The sequence below is a fragment of the Hemicordylus capensis genome, chromosome 4, assembly GCF_027244095.1.
Source record: "Hemicordylus capensis ecotype Gifberg chromosome 4, rHemCap1.1.pri, whole genome shotgun sequence".
Classification (NCBI taxonomy): Eukaryota; Metazoa; Chordata; class Lepidosauria; order Squamata; family Cordylidae; genus Hemicordylus; species Hemicordylus capensis.
The window spans coordinates 269,077,084-269,089,543 of NC_069660.1; the positions used below are offsets into that span (position 1 = coordinate 269,077,084).

General features: G+C 41.7%; 1 protein-coding gene across 28 annotated transcripts in view; it reads right to left on the bottom strand.

Moving 5' to 3' along the window:
* Positions 1-12,460, bottom strand: part of EYA1 (EYA transcriptional coactivator and phosphatase 1) — a 165,387-nt gene that overhangs the window by 75,877 nt on the left and 77,050 nt on the right. For all 28 annotated transcript variants that reach the window (XR_008306465.1, XM_053247582.1, XM_053247578.1 and 25 more), the window contains 2 exons: positions 5,364-5,506; positions 4,228-4,311 (listed from right to left, as the gene is read on the bottom strand). Coding sequence is in view for 27 of the 28 variants with exons in the window: in XM_053247582.1 (XP_053103557.1) it covers positions 4,228-4,311; positions 5,364-5,506 (227 nt within the window). In the remaining variant the exon portion in view is untranslated. The remainder of the gene's footprint in view (positions 1-4,227; positions 4,312-5,363; positions 5,507-12,460) is intronic.

Sequence of the window (12,460 nt, forward strand, 5' to 3'; positions counted from 1 at the left end):
TAGCCAAATCTAAAATGTAGCCCTTCAAAATAGGAGCTAAGGTGGCTAGTATGAATGGTAAATTGGGGACACATCTACTCTGTCTTCCCTGATGTAATCTGAGCACTGTATATGTGGGGCCAACAGGGGATGCAATAGGACATATGTAGAATTTTTATTTACTAAACTTAATTTTTCAGTGTGGGCAAATAAGAACTTTTTTTGAGTAGGTATGCTAAAAATCTAATGCAATGCATCATATCAGTATTTCTTTACTCCCACCACTGAAATGGCACAATTATTTAAAATATATCTGTGATGGAGTTGGCCTTGAGAAAGCTAAGGTACTTGCTCAAGAGGATAACTTCAATCCACACCATATTTGCTGCCCTACCCTTCAGATGCTCATTGTAACTTACCGAGTTGCTTTGTTGCTGTCTTATCCTAAGGGTAACAAACTGTAGATTCAAGCCTGATTTAAAAGTGATGCTGGGCATGAAAAAGAAACTCACCAATACAGGTGACACGTGGCTGGCATCATGATTAAATTGTGTGCTACTATGTACTCATGAAGTGTTAGCAGAGCAGCATAGTGTATACTTTGGCTTCCTATTGCACCAGTGCTACATGCATGGGATTTCATGATGCATTTAATTTTTAATCATGTTTGTTTAATCATGACGTGATGTGCAGGCAACATTGTACGCTCCTGATCCTTGCCCTTCATGGCTAATAAAATCTGCCAGGGGTGGTGGTGGTTGGAGGCAGATGGTTGGATGCTTTAATCTTCATTAAAGGAGAGCAAGATACCACCCTGACTCAAGGAGGTGATGGTAAGACCATTATTTAAAAAGCCCTCCCTTGATCCCTCCAACCTAGACAACTATAAACCTGTTTCTTCCCTTTTTGGGCAAGATAATAGAATGTGTGATGGAATCCCAGCTGAAGAGGGTCTTGGACAATATGGATTATCTAATCCCCTTCCTATCTGGCTTCCATCCTGGATATGGGACTGAAACTGCCTTGGTCATGTTTGTGGATGACCTATGCCAGGAGCTTGACAGCAAGAGTTCATCCCTGTTGGTTCTGCTGGACCTCTCAGTGGCGGCATGTGAGACAGGGCCTTCTCAGTGATTGCCCCCAGACTTTGGAATGCCTTCCCAGTGAGCATCCGCTCCTCAATTTCCATCACAGGTTTTAGAAAGCAAGTGAAATCTTGGCTTTTTACCCAGGCCTTTATATATTAAGAAGTTTTGTTTTTTTTTAAGCAGCAAAAAAGCAGTAAGGTTTTGTTTTACCCACACAGATAATTATTTCATATTCTTAACATTACTTTTAAACTGGGCCTCAAACTGCAGATTGGGGCTTACTATGCAATGCACATTCCTGACACCTTTTAGTAGGTGTATTTGGAATTGGAGAAATTTTGCACAATTTCCCATGACATTTTAGAGATAAGTTTTTAAAATTCTTTTCATTCAAAGAAGCAGCTAATTTTCTAAGTAAAATTTCTAACACTCTAAAGTTGCTTATAGTCTGAAGAACTTATGTCAGTAATACAATACATAACAACTAAGTACAAAAGCAAATAAACGCTGCAAAATACTGAATCTTGCCCATTTCTCAATCTTTTATAAACAACATTCTGTTCCTATGACAAACAATTTAAGGATGGTATGCAGTGCCTTATCACACTGTAATTCTGTTTCATGTTACCAATATGAATGCAAGCCAATTTGTTTAATAGAAGGATATTTTTGACAGACACACATCAGCAGGCTGTGAAAGTTATTAACTCAGATCCTTATAAATTATTTTCCTGACCCATCTTTTACTAGTATTGGAGGCCTTTCATTGCATCTTTTTTTGCAGTTAGACTGCTTTTTCAATAGTCACACATAGCACATCCTGTTGGAATTCTCCTATAGCAAACTCTCCAGCTTATACAGCCTTTCCTGTTTTCACTTGGTTCAGTAGTTAGGGATGGGCAAACCCTGCCCAATCAAGCCAAAATGAACTATTTCCCCTGATTCATAACATAGTTCATTACTCAGGACTGAGTCTGTTTGGATCTTGTTATCCACTGATAACATTTGGAATGCAATAGGGTACAACAAACCTTTCACAAACCCTGTAAATTTTCTCCACCACATGTCTGTCTTCCTCTTCCCCCTGAAGCTCCCTTTCCCCCTACCTTTTCATGGTTCCAGTGGCAAGAGAATTGAAACATGTTTCTCTTCCCTGCTGCTTCCCTGATGTTTGGCATGGAATCATCACAATGTGCCAGGCATGCCAGACACAAGGAGGGCTGGGAATTGTAGTCTTTCTAGCCCTTTTTTCTAACATACTGTCATGGAGCATACATATACAGTAGGAGCTGGAGAGTGAGTGCATGAGAGTGTATGTTGCCATAGTAACCAGGCATGGAATGTTCAGGAGGAAGAATTTAAATAAGGACAATTGGTTAGGAGAAGACAATTGGAGTTGTAGGAGAGTTGGGACTGATTGTTGGGAGTGAGAGGTTGGACAGAGCATAGCAGAGAGATTGTTCAGGGGTTTGTGTGAGACTTGTTTGGTGAATGTGTAGAGACTGTGGAACCAGCAGTATCCTGGGGCAGTACTCTAAAAGTGAGGAGTGTTAAGCCTGGTAAAGAAACCTTGAATGTGAAGGTGCCCAGAAGTGAAACCTCCAGGTGACAGGCAGGAAAGTCTGAGTTGATTCACTAAGGCTGCAAACTTAGTTTTATTTACCTCTGTCCCAGTTATATAACTTCCCTCAAAATTACATTTTATCAAGAAAGAAAAACTCAGAGTTACAGCTGATGTAGTTAGCAACCTTGCAGATTGGTTTCTGTGCCCTGCCTTGCAGAGAGCTTTATTCCAATCAATTGTAAACAATAAACGTATTCTTGTTTTTGTTCTACACCTCAAGTTTTGTTTCATTTGTACACTGAACATATACAGGAGACCACGTAACCAAGGTGTTGAATACTGCGAGCAGGGTAATAAGTAACCATATGGTGGCAGTGAAAAAGTAAAATCTGATTAAATTCCCAGAACCTGAAGACTAAGTTGTTATAAAACAATATGAAAATAAATCACCTCCCTGGACTTGAGAGGGGCATCGGGATGGGTTCCTGACACATACTGTGAAGACTCCATGCCAAATCTCAAGGAAGGTAGGAGGAAGAAAACTTTTACTTCCAAATCACACTCATGTAAAAACCCACCAGCATCACTAGCAGTAATAGGACAGGATTATTGTTTCTTTATTAACATATTTGTTATTAGCCATTTGGGTAATTTAGTCATCATTATGGGGTGAAAGATTCAATCCCACTACTTTAAATTAAGCAGGGGAATCGTGATTAATGGTGGGTGATGTGTTGATCTTGTGGTAGCAAGCATGACTTGTCCCCTTTGCTAAGCAGGGTATGCTCTGGCTTGCATTTGAATGGGACACTACATGTGAGCACTGTAAGATATCCCCCTTAGGAGATGGGGCTGTTCTGGGATGAGCACTTGCATGCTTGCAGGTAGAAGGTTCCAAGTTCCCTCCCTGGCATCTCCAAGATGAGGCTGAGAGACACTCCCACCTGCAACCTTGGAGAGGCCACTGCCAGTCTGTGTAGATAATACTGGGCTAGATGGACCAATGGACTGACTCAGTATAAAGCAGTTCCTATGTTCCTATGAGTGTGGCATTCAGGAGACAAGGTTCAGAATGTTGGGGAAATGGCAACTGTGGGCCAAGCGTGTGAGCTCTTTAAGCATTGCTCCTCCCTTGCTACTGGGATACTGTGAGAACTCCTGATCTATGTGGAAGGAACTATGGAGGAACATGGTGGAACCCATCTGGGAAAAGCCTGGAAGTGATGCACCATTTAATTATATATGCATTTTTAAGTTATATATGCATTTTTAAGTGATGCACCATTTAATTATATATGCTCTCCCTGAATTTCCATTTTTATTGCCTGCAGAAAAACAACAAAAAATAGGTTCATTCTTTAAAAAGAGGGAATATAATTAAATGACACATCATATTCAGGTTGTCTAATTAGCTTCAAAAAGCAGAGGAAGTAACAAGCTACTGTACAACTATGCTTTGTTTGTGAAATACCACTCAAAACTGATAAGACTTCATCTTTTACCTTTAATATAAAATTGGACTTTAATATATTCTAATTCTCTAGATTTCTTCTACATATCAACATGGAGATGTTATAAATAAGAAGTTGTACTTACTCTCCCATATCTGTTAGCATAGGATCCTGTAAGCAAGGAATGGAAAATGATGATTGTCTCATCCAAATCCCAAATGAATACTCTCTGTAAAAAGATAACCAAATCAATGGGTCCCTCTAGACATACTTAAAATAATTTTTGAAAAACAACTTTTTCCAATAGGTTTACTTGTGAGGAAATTGTGTTGAATGTTGTACTATATTAAAGCTATATTTTTCTTATTAGAAAACCATGTTTTACGTATTGTGCAGTACCCTCCCAATCCAAGAGTGTGCTGGTTCCATCTCATTCTAAGCCAGGTCCACGCGATTACAGAGCTTTACCATTATTTCTAATGGGAGAAGTGTTGCTTCAGCGCTGATGCAATTCTTACTCACTGTGTCACTGATCTCAGTAAGAGCACAGAGGTGGCTAAGAATCTAAAAATTGTGGATGTCCTATCCACAATCTGGTAGGTTTGGGGCGTAGAGGTGGTGAGGTTCATGCTGCCCCCCTAATATTTTGGGCAGATTCACAACTTATAGGCTTTCAGATCTCTCCCTAGCCATTTCCTGTTCTCTGAAACCACATGCTCCCTTTGCGGGTGGTGGCGGTCACAAATAGATAAGATGATAAATACTCAGAGATAAATGCCACCATCTCGTGAAGATTTTATGTCAATTGTGATTTAGTACTTTCCCTTTTCATTTTCATGTGTAAGAAACTTAAATCTTCGGTATATTAAAAGGGTATTGGTGGAGATATATGGTTGATTATGTATCTCCTATTTGTGAGAAATACACCTACTGATGAGGGAGAGGAGTTTATATGTGGATAGGCCCTCCAGAGCTCTCCAGAAAAGCAGTGCAAGTGTTGCACAGCTGTCATCAGTGATCGACCAGAGTTGGGGGCACCTATTGCCCTTTAGTGAAGGAGCAACAACCTAAGAGTACACAGTTTTGCAAGGAAAGGGATCTCCTTTGTGAGAAAGACAAAACTGTAGCAGGAGGTAAAAACGGAATGCTGGGATTTATAACTTTATTTTGATTTTATGGGCTTATGTGTTAGCATTTGCTTTTATGCATTTCTTGGTCTTGTATGTAACCCTCCCTTCTGGAATGAGTGGGACAATACACAAATAAAATATCTATATTTACCTCTAGGTCAGAGTCAGGTGGTGGTGAAGGATTATTATTCCTTCTGCCTCGGCCACGTGATTTGCCATCTGAGCTGCGACGCAACCTGTCTGCCTCTGAATCTTTAATGGGTGTTGTTGGGCTGTGGATTGTACTATACTCTGCTGCAGAAGAGAAATTTACTCATATTTTAATGTAGTTGCAGATATTTGAATGCTATTGCTTTAAGTATGACACACTGAGACAGCTACACAAAGTCTCAGAGTCCTCTTGTTATATTATATATAACATTACAATACATTATAACACTCATCTAGCCTTAATACTGTCACACTAAACTCCTGGAAGTCAGAACTCATCCAAATCCAAATATGTACAAGAATTACGATAATTCAGAAGAAAATCAAACTTCTGTTGTCTTGGATAAGATTAGAGGGCATCTCTTGAAAAATTATCCAAAGTTTCCAAAAAGCAAAGAGCATGATCCATCCAATGTCAAGCACTTCTGGATTCTACTGATTTCAAGCATGCTAAGCTTAAGTTAAGCATGCTATTTGCTATCTTCTTTTGCTCTGAAATCAAAGCAAGTCAGTATGGTGCAATGGACAGCATGGTGCATTCGGATTTTGGCGCCTGTGTTTGAATCCTCACTTACCCATAAAGCTCAATAGGCAGACAATAACTCTTTCTTAATGTAACCTACTACAGCGGAATGTTATGAGGATAAAATGGGCTAACACCCAGCCGCCCCCCCCCCACAAATCTATACTGCCCTGAGCAGTTTGGAAGAAGAAGAGATTCAAATAAAGGTGTTCAGCTTTGACTGGATAATGCCAGGGAGTACAGTGTTACATTCTGTAATACAGAACTATTCATTTAAGTTTCACCTTTTGCTTTCTTTGTATTTAGCAGACTCATTTCCAACTTGGATATGATTAATTAATGCTTTAAAGAGAGACTAGTGCCTCTGAAGTTAAAGAATATTTTAATTTTGCTCTGAGCAAGGAAAAATATTTACCATTATTCTCTTTTTTTGCATATACATATGTCAAGGAACCTCATGCATGATAGGAGTTAACCTCCATCATCTTAAAGCAAGAGTATCACGGCCCCAGCATCTGCTGGATCTGCCAGTCACCCCTCACCTAATCCTGTCCAACACTAGAGAAATGGACACTTCACACCTCCCCTACCTTGTAAAGATGGTAACTGAAAACTCTTTCAACTATGGACAGGTGTCAGTCCCACAGTTGCCTCTCTCACCAGGGCATTTCACTCCTCATTGGCTGAGGAGCTGTCAACCTGAGCCCTTGTGGCATACCACTGATTGATGGAAGCAGCTCACCACCCTTCTAGGTGTTTTGCCTAAGAAACTCTTCTAAAAGGGTGTGCTTTGCCTTTGTTATGGATCCGTCAGCTACTTTTCCATTTACTGGCTGGACCATTCTCCATCAATAAATGTAAGTGCTTTGCTTTAGAATGTGTTAGGAGTTAGACATTACTTCTGCTTTATTTCCCCAGTGCCTACCTGCTCCCTTACCCACCTTGGTTCCTGTAGATTAATAAAATAACCTTTTAGAGAGAACGATCTCGCTCTTGTGTGTGTTGCTCAGAGGCTCTGGAATTGTGGCCCCCATGAGCTGACAACCTGGTTGAGCTATTAAAACAGGGACAATTAAATGAAAGGGTGAACTAAGCCAGGCTCTCACTCTGTGGAGACAGAGGGGATCCTTCAAAGGTTAGTTCAGACCCAAATTTGAGTTCTCTCTTGAAGCAGAGAGTGATGGCAGCAACTACCAAACACTGCACTGGAAAAGGGGTGAGTGAGTTAAACTGCCCAGACACCAGTGGGCTCCTTTACAACATATAATAAAGGAAACTAGAGATTAGGATGACTATACCAGGGATATGCAATTGTGAAAAACAGCAAAGCCAATGATGAGACTTTTAACAGAAGATAAACAAAAAGCATTGTTCAGGGCTGGAGCAGGAAAAAAGTGAAGTGGATAGCTCGCTGTAGAAGAAAACAAAAAGCTAAAGACATTCTCTGAATGCTGATTGTCTGATGGGAAGAAAGCTAGAGAAAAACCACTACTCTCCAACAACTATTTGAAACACTATATATTTCTGGTAACGGGCATAAAGGAAATATGAAAACATATCCCTTAGACACACAGGCTGACATAACCCCCAGGGCTACAAAAATGGAAGTAGCCCTGTGGAGATGCAAAAAGACGAAAGCATAACTGCTCTTTATTCTTTTTCCACAGTTTCAGCAGGCATGGAGCAGAGGAGAGTGTGGTTTTTGCTGCTCTCTCCTCCCTCCAGATGGAGTTTTTAACTCCAGGAATCTGTGGGAAAGATTCCTGGGGTTCCTACCCATCTAGAGGGAGGAGAGAGCAATGAAAACCCTCCCCACCTTCCATACCCACTGGAACTGTGGGGAAATATTACAGTCTTGCTTTTTTCTGCATTTCTGCAGGGTTACTTCTGTTTTCATAGCCCTGTGAAGAACTTTCAGCCTCTGTACTTTAAGGCATATCCTCCCTTCCACAACAAGACACTACACAATATTCAAATTCCATCTGGAAGTTGCTGGCTGACATCCAGACGAGCACTGTACTAGGTATGTACAGAACATTCCGAGCTCAGAACAGAACACCCTTCAAATGAAGGGCCTTTTTTGAGCCTAAAACAAATGACTCATAGTAAGCTGAGATGTTTTGAGTGTTCCAAGCGCCATGTTGGAGTCCAAAATTGCACTCAGAATGTTTAGAGTATTCCGAGCTTGTTCCATTGGAACAACTGGCTCAACCAGTTGTTCTGATGGAATGTTCTGGGTATTTATGTTCCATTCTGAGCTCAGAAAGCAAAGCAAATATCATTCTGTGCACATCTCTACACTGTACTCTCTGTACTGTACAACAGTGCCTGCCAACCAGACTAATACTGAGACATTGTACTGGGTTTTTGTGTGATTTTTGAGAGTCTTCCCTTCGTTCCGAATTCCACTGTGTGCCTGCTGAAAATATGTCCCTGAGGGTTGCTCAGCCCTTAAGGACATATTTTCAGGAGGCACAGTGGGCTGTGGTGACAGTCACCAGCCTGGATGGCTTTAACAACAACAAATATTTATATATACTGCTTTTCAACAAAAGTTTTCAAAGTGGTTTACATGGAGAAATATATGGCTCCCTGTCCCCAGAGGGCTCACAATCTAAAAAGAAACATAAGACAGGCACCAGCAACAGGCACTGGGACTGTTTTAAAAGAGGCTTAGACAAATTCATGGATGACAGGTCTATCAGAGGCTACTAGTCTGATGGCTATAGGCCACCTCCAGTCTCAGAGGCAAGATGCCTCTAAATACTAGTTGCAGGGGAGCAACAGCCGGGTAGAGGCATGTCTTCTCCTCTTGCTTGTGGGCATCTCAGAGGCATCTGGTGGGCTAATGTGGGAAACAGGAATCTAGACTAAATAGGCCTTGGGCATGGTCCAGCAGGTTTGTTCTTATGGCTTCAGATTGAACAAGAAATAATCACAAATTGCCACTCAAACAATGACACAGCTTGATGTCAGTCTGGAAGTCAGGCATTGCTGCACCAGCACAGTGCTAGTCTGGATGTCAGCCCTTGCATTTTATTGAATTAATGGATGGATCTTTATTTCAGTCATCGAAAAGAACAAAAATTAAAAAGTGTTTTATTAATATTGTGACCATGTACTCACATGAGCTCACAAAAAACATTACATCTTTATTAGTGGCCCTCATTCAAGTTTCCCTGCCTTCTGAAGTGAGACAGGTGATAATCAGAGAAATTATTTTCCGTTGTGCCACCTCACATGTGTAATGCCTTCCTCAGGGAAGCTCGTTTGCCATCAAGTCTGATGTCATTTCAGCACCAGGCAGATAACTTTTTACTTGTTCAGGTCTTTCACCATGTTACATAGCTGGCTTCAGTGTGCCACCTTTTATTGCCCCTAATCTGCTGTTTTTATTTGGTTTCATATATATATATAGTTTATATGCTTGTTTATTTTATAATGTTTTACATCTGTTATGAAATGTTGCAAATAAATACATTGTACAACCAAGTTTTATTATCAGTTAAACAAAACAAGCTTGGTCATGGTAAACAGAAAACACTTTGCCAAAAACAAACCATGCAGCATTCTATCAAGGTCTCTGTAAACAATGAGTGGCATTCAAAGTTTGTCACAGAAGTTATTTTAAGAGAGAAACACACACACATACACAAGGGCAAACTACACAAACTAAAGCCACCTAGGGACGGAAGTTTTGGGCGGGATATAAATATGTTAAATAAATAAATACCTGGGTGGGGCTACTCGTGTGAAGCACCAGGATCAGGGCTGATCCCGGCACTGTCTCCCTGGGTAGCACGATTCTTTTCCTTTGGCTTTTACCTGGGTAAAGGATGCAAGTGCATCTGTGGCCATGTGTCCTGAGTCATATGTCTGAATCTGGATCAGGTGTATGGCAGTCCAAGCATACACAGAGCCAGGCGCCTAGAGCACCTGGCTTGAGGGGAGATATCTCAATGCACTGCACAAGGAGTGTGTTGCATTAAGGGATATCTGGAGGCTGGGCTTCATTTTCCCAGCCTCCAGAGATCTGCATTGCTCAGAGCAGCACAGATCATGTAGGTGGGCAAGCAGTGTGCCACATAGCAGATCGGTGATCTAAGGGGAAGGTAGGTTTGACCCAGCCTTCCTGCTTGTCACCCCGCCAAAACAGTTGTGTGAACAACATCAATATTATTTGCCCTTAAGTGGAGATATCCCCAGTTGCAGTTGGGCTGAGATTCCTTGGGGCTGCTGGTATCTGAAAGCATATATTTGACAGCCAACAGAACTTATGAGTGCTCTAGTCCCCTTGTGCCAGCAGAGATCAAAGAACCATCTTAAGACTCCAGAAGGGAGGACACAAACACCTTCCACTATAGCTGCAAATGGGGGCTACAAGGACAAGACTCTCTACACAGGTAAGCAAGGGAAAGGCACACTTGCAGTCATGAACTTCTCTGTCTCTCTTGCAATATTCTGTGCAGTGCTCAGAATACTTAAAAACACATGGCCACAGAGGATGTCTCTCTTTCCCTGCAATATGGCTTAACAAACCACCCTCTTCCTTATTCAACAGTATCAGTGCATTCCACAGACAAGTCAGAGGGTAAGTATGTCGCTTGTGGTAGATGTGGCCCCTTTAACCAACACATTCCAAAATCCAAAGACTCTCTGTTCAGCGCCAGTGAGAGCAATATGTAGCATAGCTACCTCTGTTTGTGAATTGCCCACTCATTGCCACTGTTGGCCAAGACACTCAGGGTTAATTTTCTTTTCAGTATATGACCCCAGGGCACACAAGACAAACAGAAACTGGTGGCAGAGTCCAAGTGCAACTCCTTACAATTGATGGGTGAGTTTTGTCTTAGTAATTATGTCATCGCTACACCCCGAGCAGGTTAGCAAACATACAAACATAGAATTCAGGGAGATTGCCAAACATGAAGCACAGAAGTGCATAGAGGCAATAGCACCCTTTGTCACTCACTCAATCCCTAATGCATTGTTCCCCACTACATATTCCTACCCCCATGTTTCTCTCAACTGGCAACCAGGCAGCCGTTCAACAACAAAGATGAAAGAATTTGCAATTCTTGGGCCCTTCAGATCATAAGCAAAGCCTTCAGAAGCAGTGACCAATGGAAAGCCATCTAGTTCTCTGAAAAACTGCCACCAGTTTGTTCTGCTAAGGTCCTTTGCCTTTCCATGGTAGATAGAAATGTTACAAGTACGCTGTTACCCAGCATGGGTATACAATGATGAAAAAAGCTGCAGCTGCCACTACCCTGTAAATCATGCAGCTTTCCAAGGGATAGGGGCCCTGCAAGCACCAAAGGTTATTCTGTGATGCTCTCAGAACTTATCTCACCACTGACGTTGTTTAATAAAAGCTGCAACTATTTCAATAAAAGCTGCAACAAGTTCTGTCTGTGCTATCCTGAAAGTTAGCAGATAAAGAGCCACCACTATGCCTTGTTTCTCACCTTAGATGTTTGAATGATGGGACACAGAGACTAGGAAAAGTGGAGTCTCCACTATGGTACCCCATTATGGCTAAGGCTTTGCCACTGGAGCACTAGCAAAAAAGAAGGAAAGCTCAATGGCCTCATGCCCTCCACTTGCTATGACTGGTGTCATCATAAATCCAGCAGTTGGGCTGCAAGATAGCAAGGAAGGAAGATAGGTAGAAAACTTGTCATATGGGATGCCCCTCCTTTACAATCCTGCTACATTGACTGGAAAAAGAGGAGGGGGGAGGAGGAGGAGGAATTGGAACTCTGACTCAAGGATCAGTCATCTTTTTTGCTGATCTTGCTCCTGTGCCTGTAACATGTGTCCCACACACAGAAGCTGAAGTGGCAAAACTTTTGATAACATCAAAGTAAGTGGTAGGAAAAGCTCTACTTGTTTAATTTCTGACTATCAGGCTGCCATTGATGGAACAGGGCCAGAGACAGGAATAAAGGCAACAACTCTAGTCTAACAACTCTGTGGGTCCAAGAGAGAAATCAGGGGCATATTCTCACGTTTCAAAGTTAACTGTAAGGCTTTCCACACAAGCCATGCCATGGCGGCACACAATCAAAACAACGGGGTTAGCGGAACACTCACTCCGCTAACCTCATTTAAGCATGGGGGGAATTAAGCGGACTTGCCGGTGGTATCTGTGCGGCGGGAACTGGGCTGGGCTGCCTTAGCTCGGTTTCCACTGCACATGTGAATAGCCTCTATGATTGTTACTGGCCAGTAGACCATCCAGGAGTGCATTCAGAACAGTAGCTCTTTCTCCTTCTCGGCCCTCCCTCAATGTTTGCAAATAAGCCACGTATGCTGGCTCTACATCAGCAAATGACTCACTCTTCCAGGCTGTTGCTCCAAAGTGACAAAGAGCAAAGGGAAAGTAGTTCATCTATTGTAATTCATGTCTATAATTCATGCTGGTACATTCAAATTTCTTTACAAAGAAGCTTGCTTTGACTGATCTCACATTTCTACCTGATGAGTTGGCACATAGATTTGAAAAATGGCTT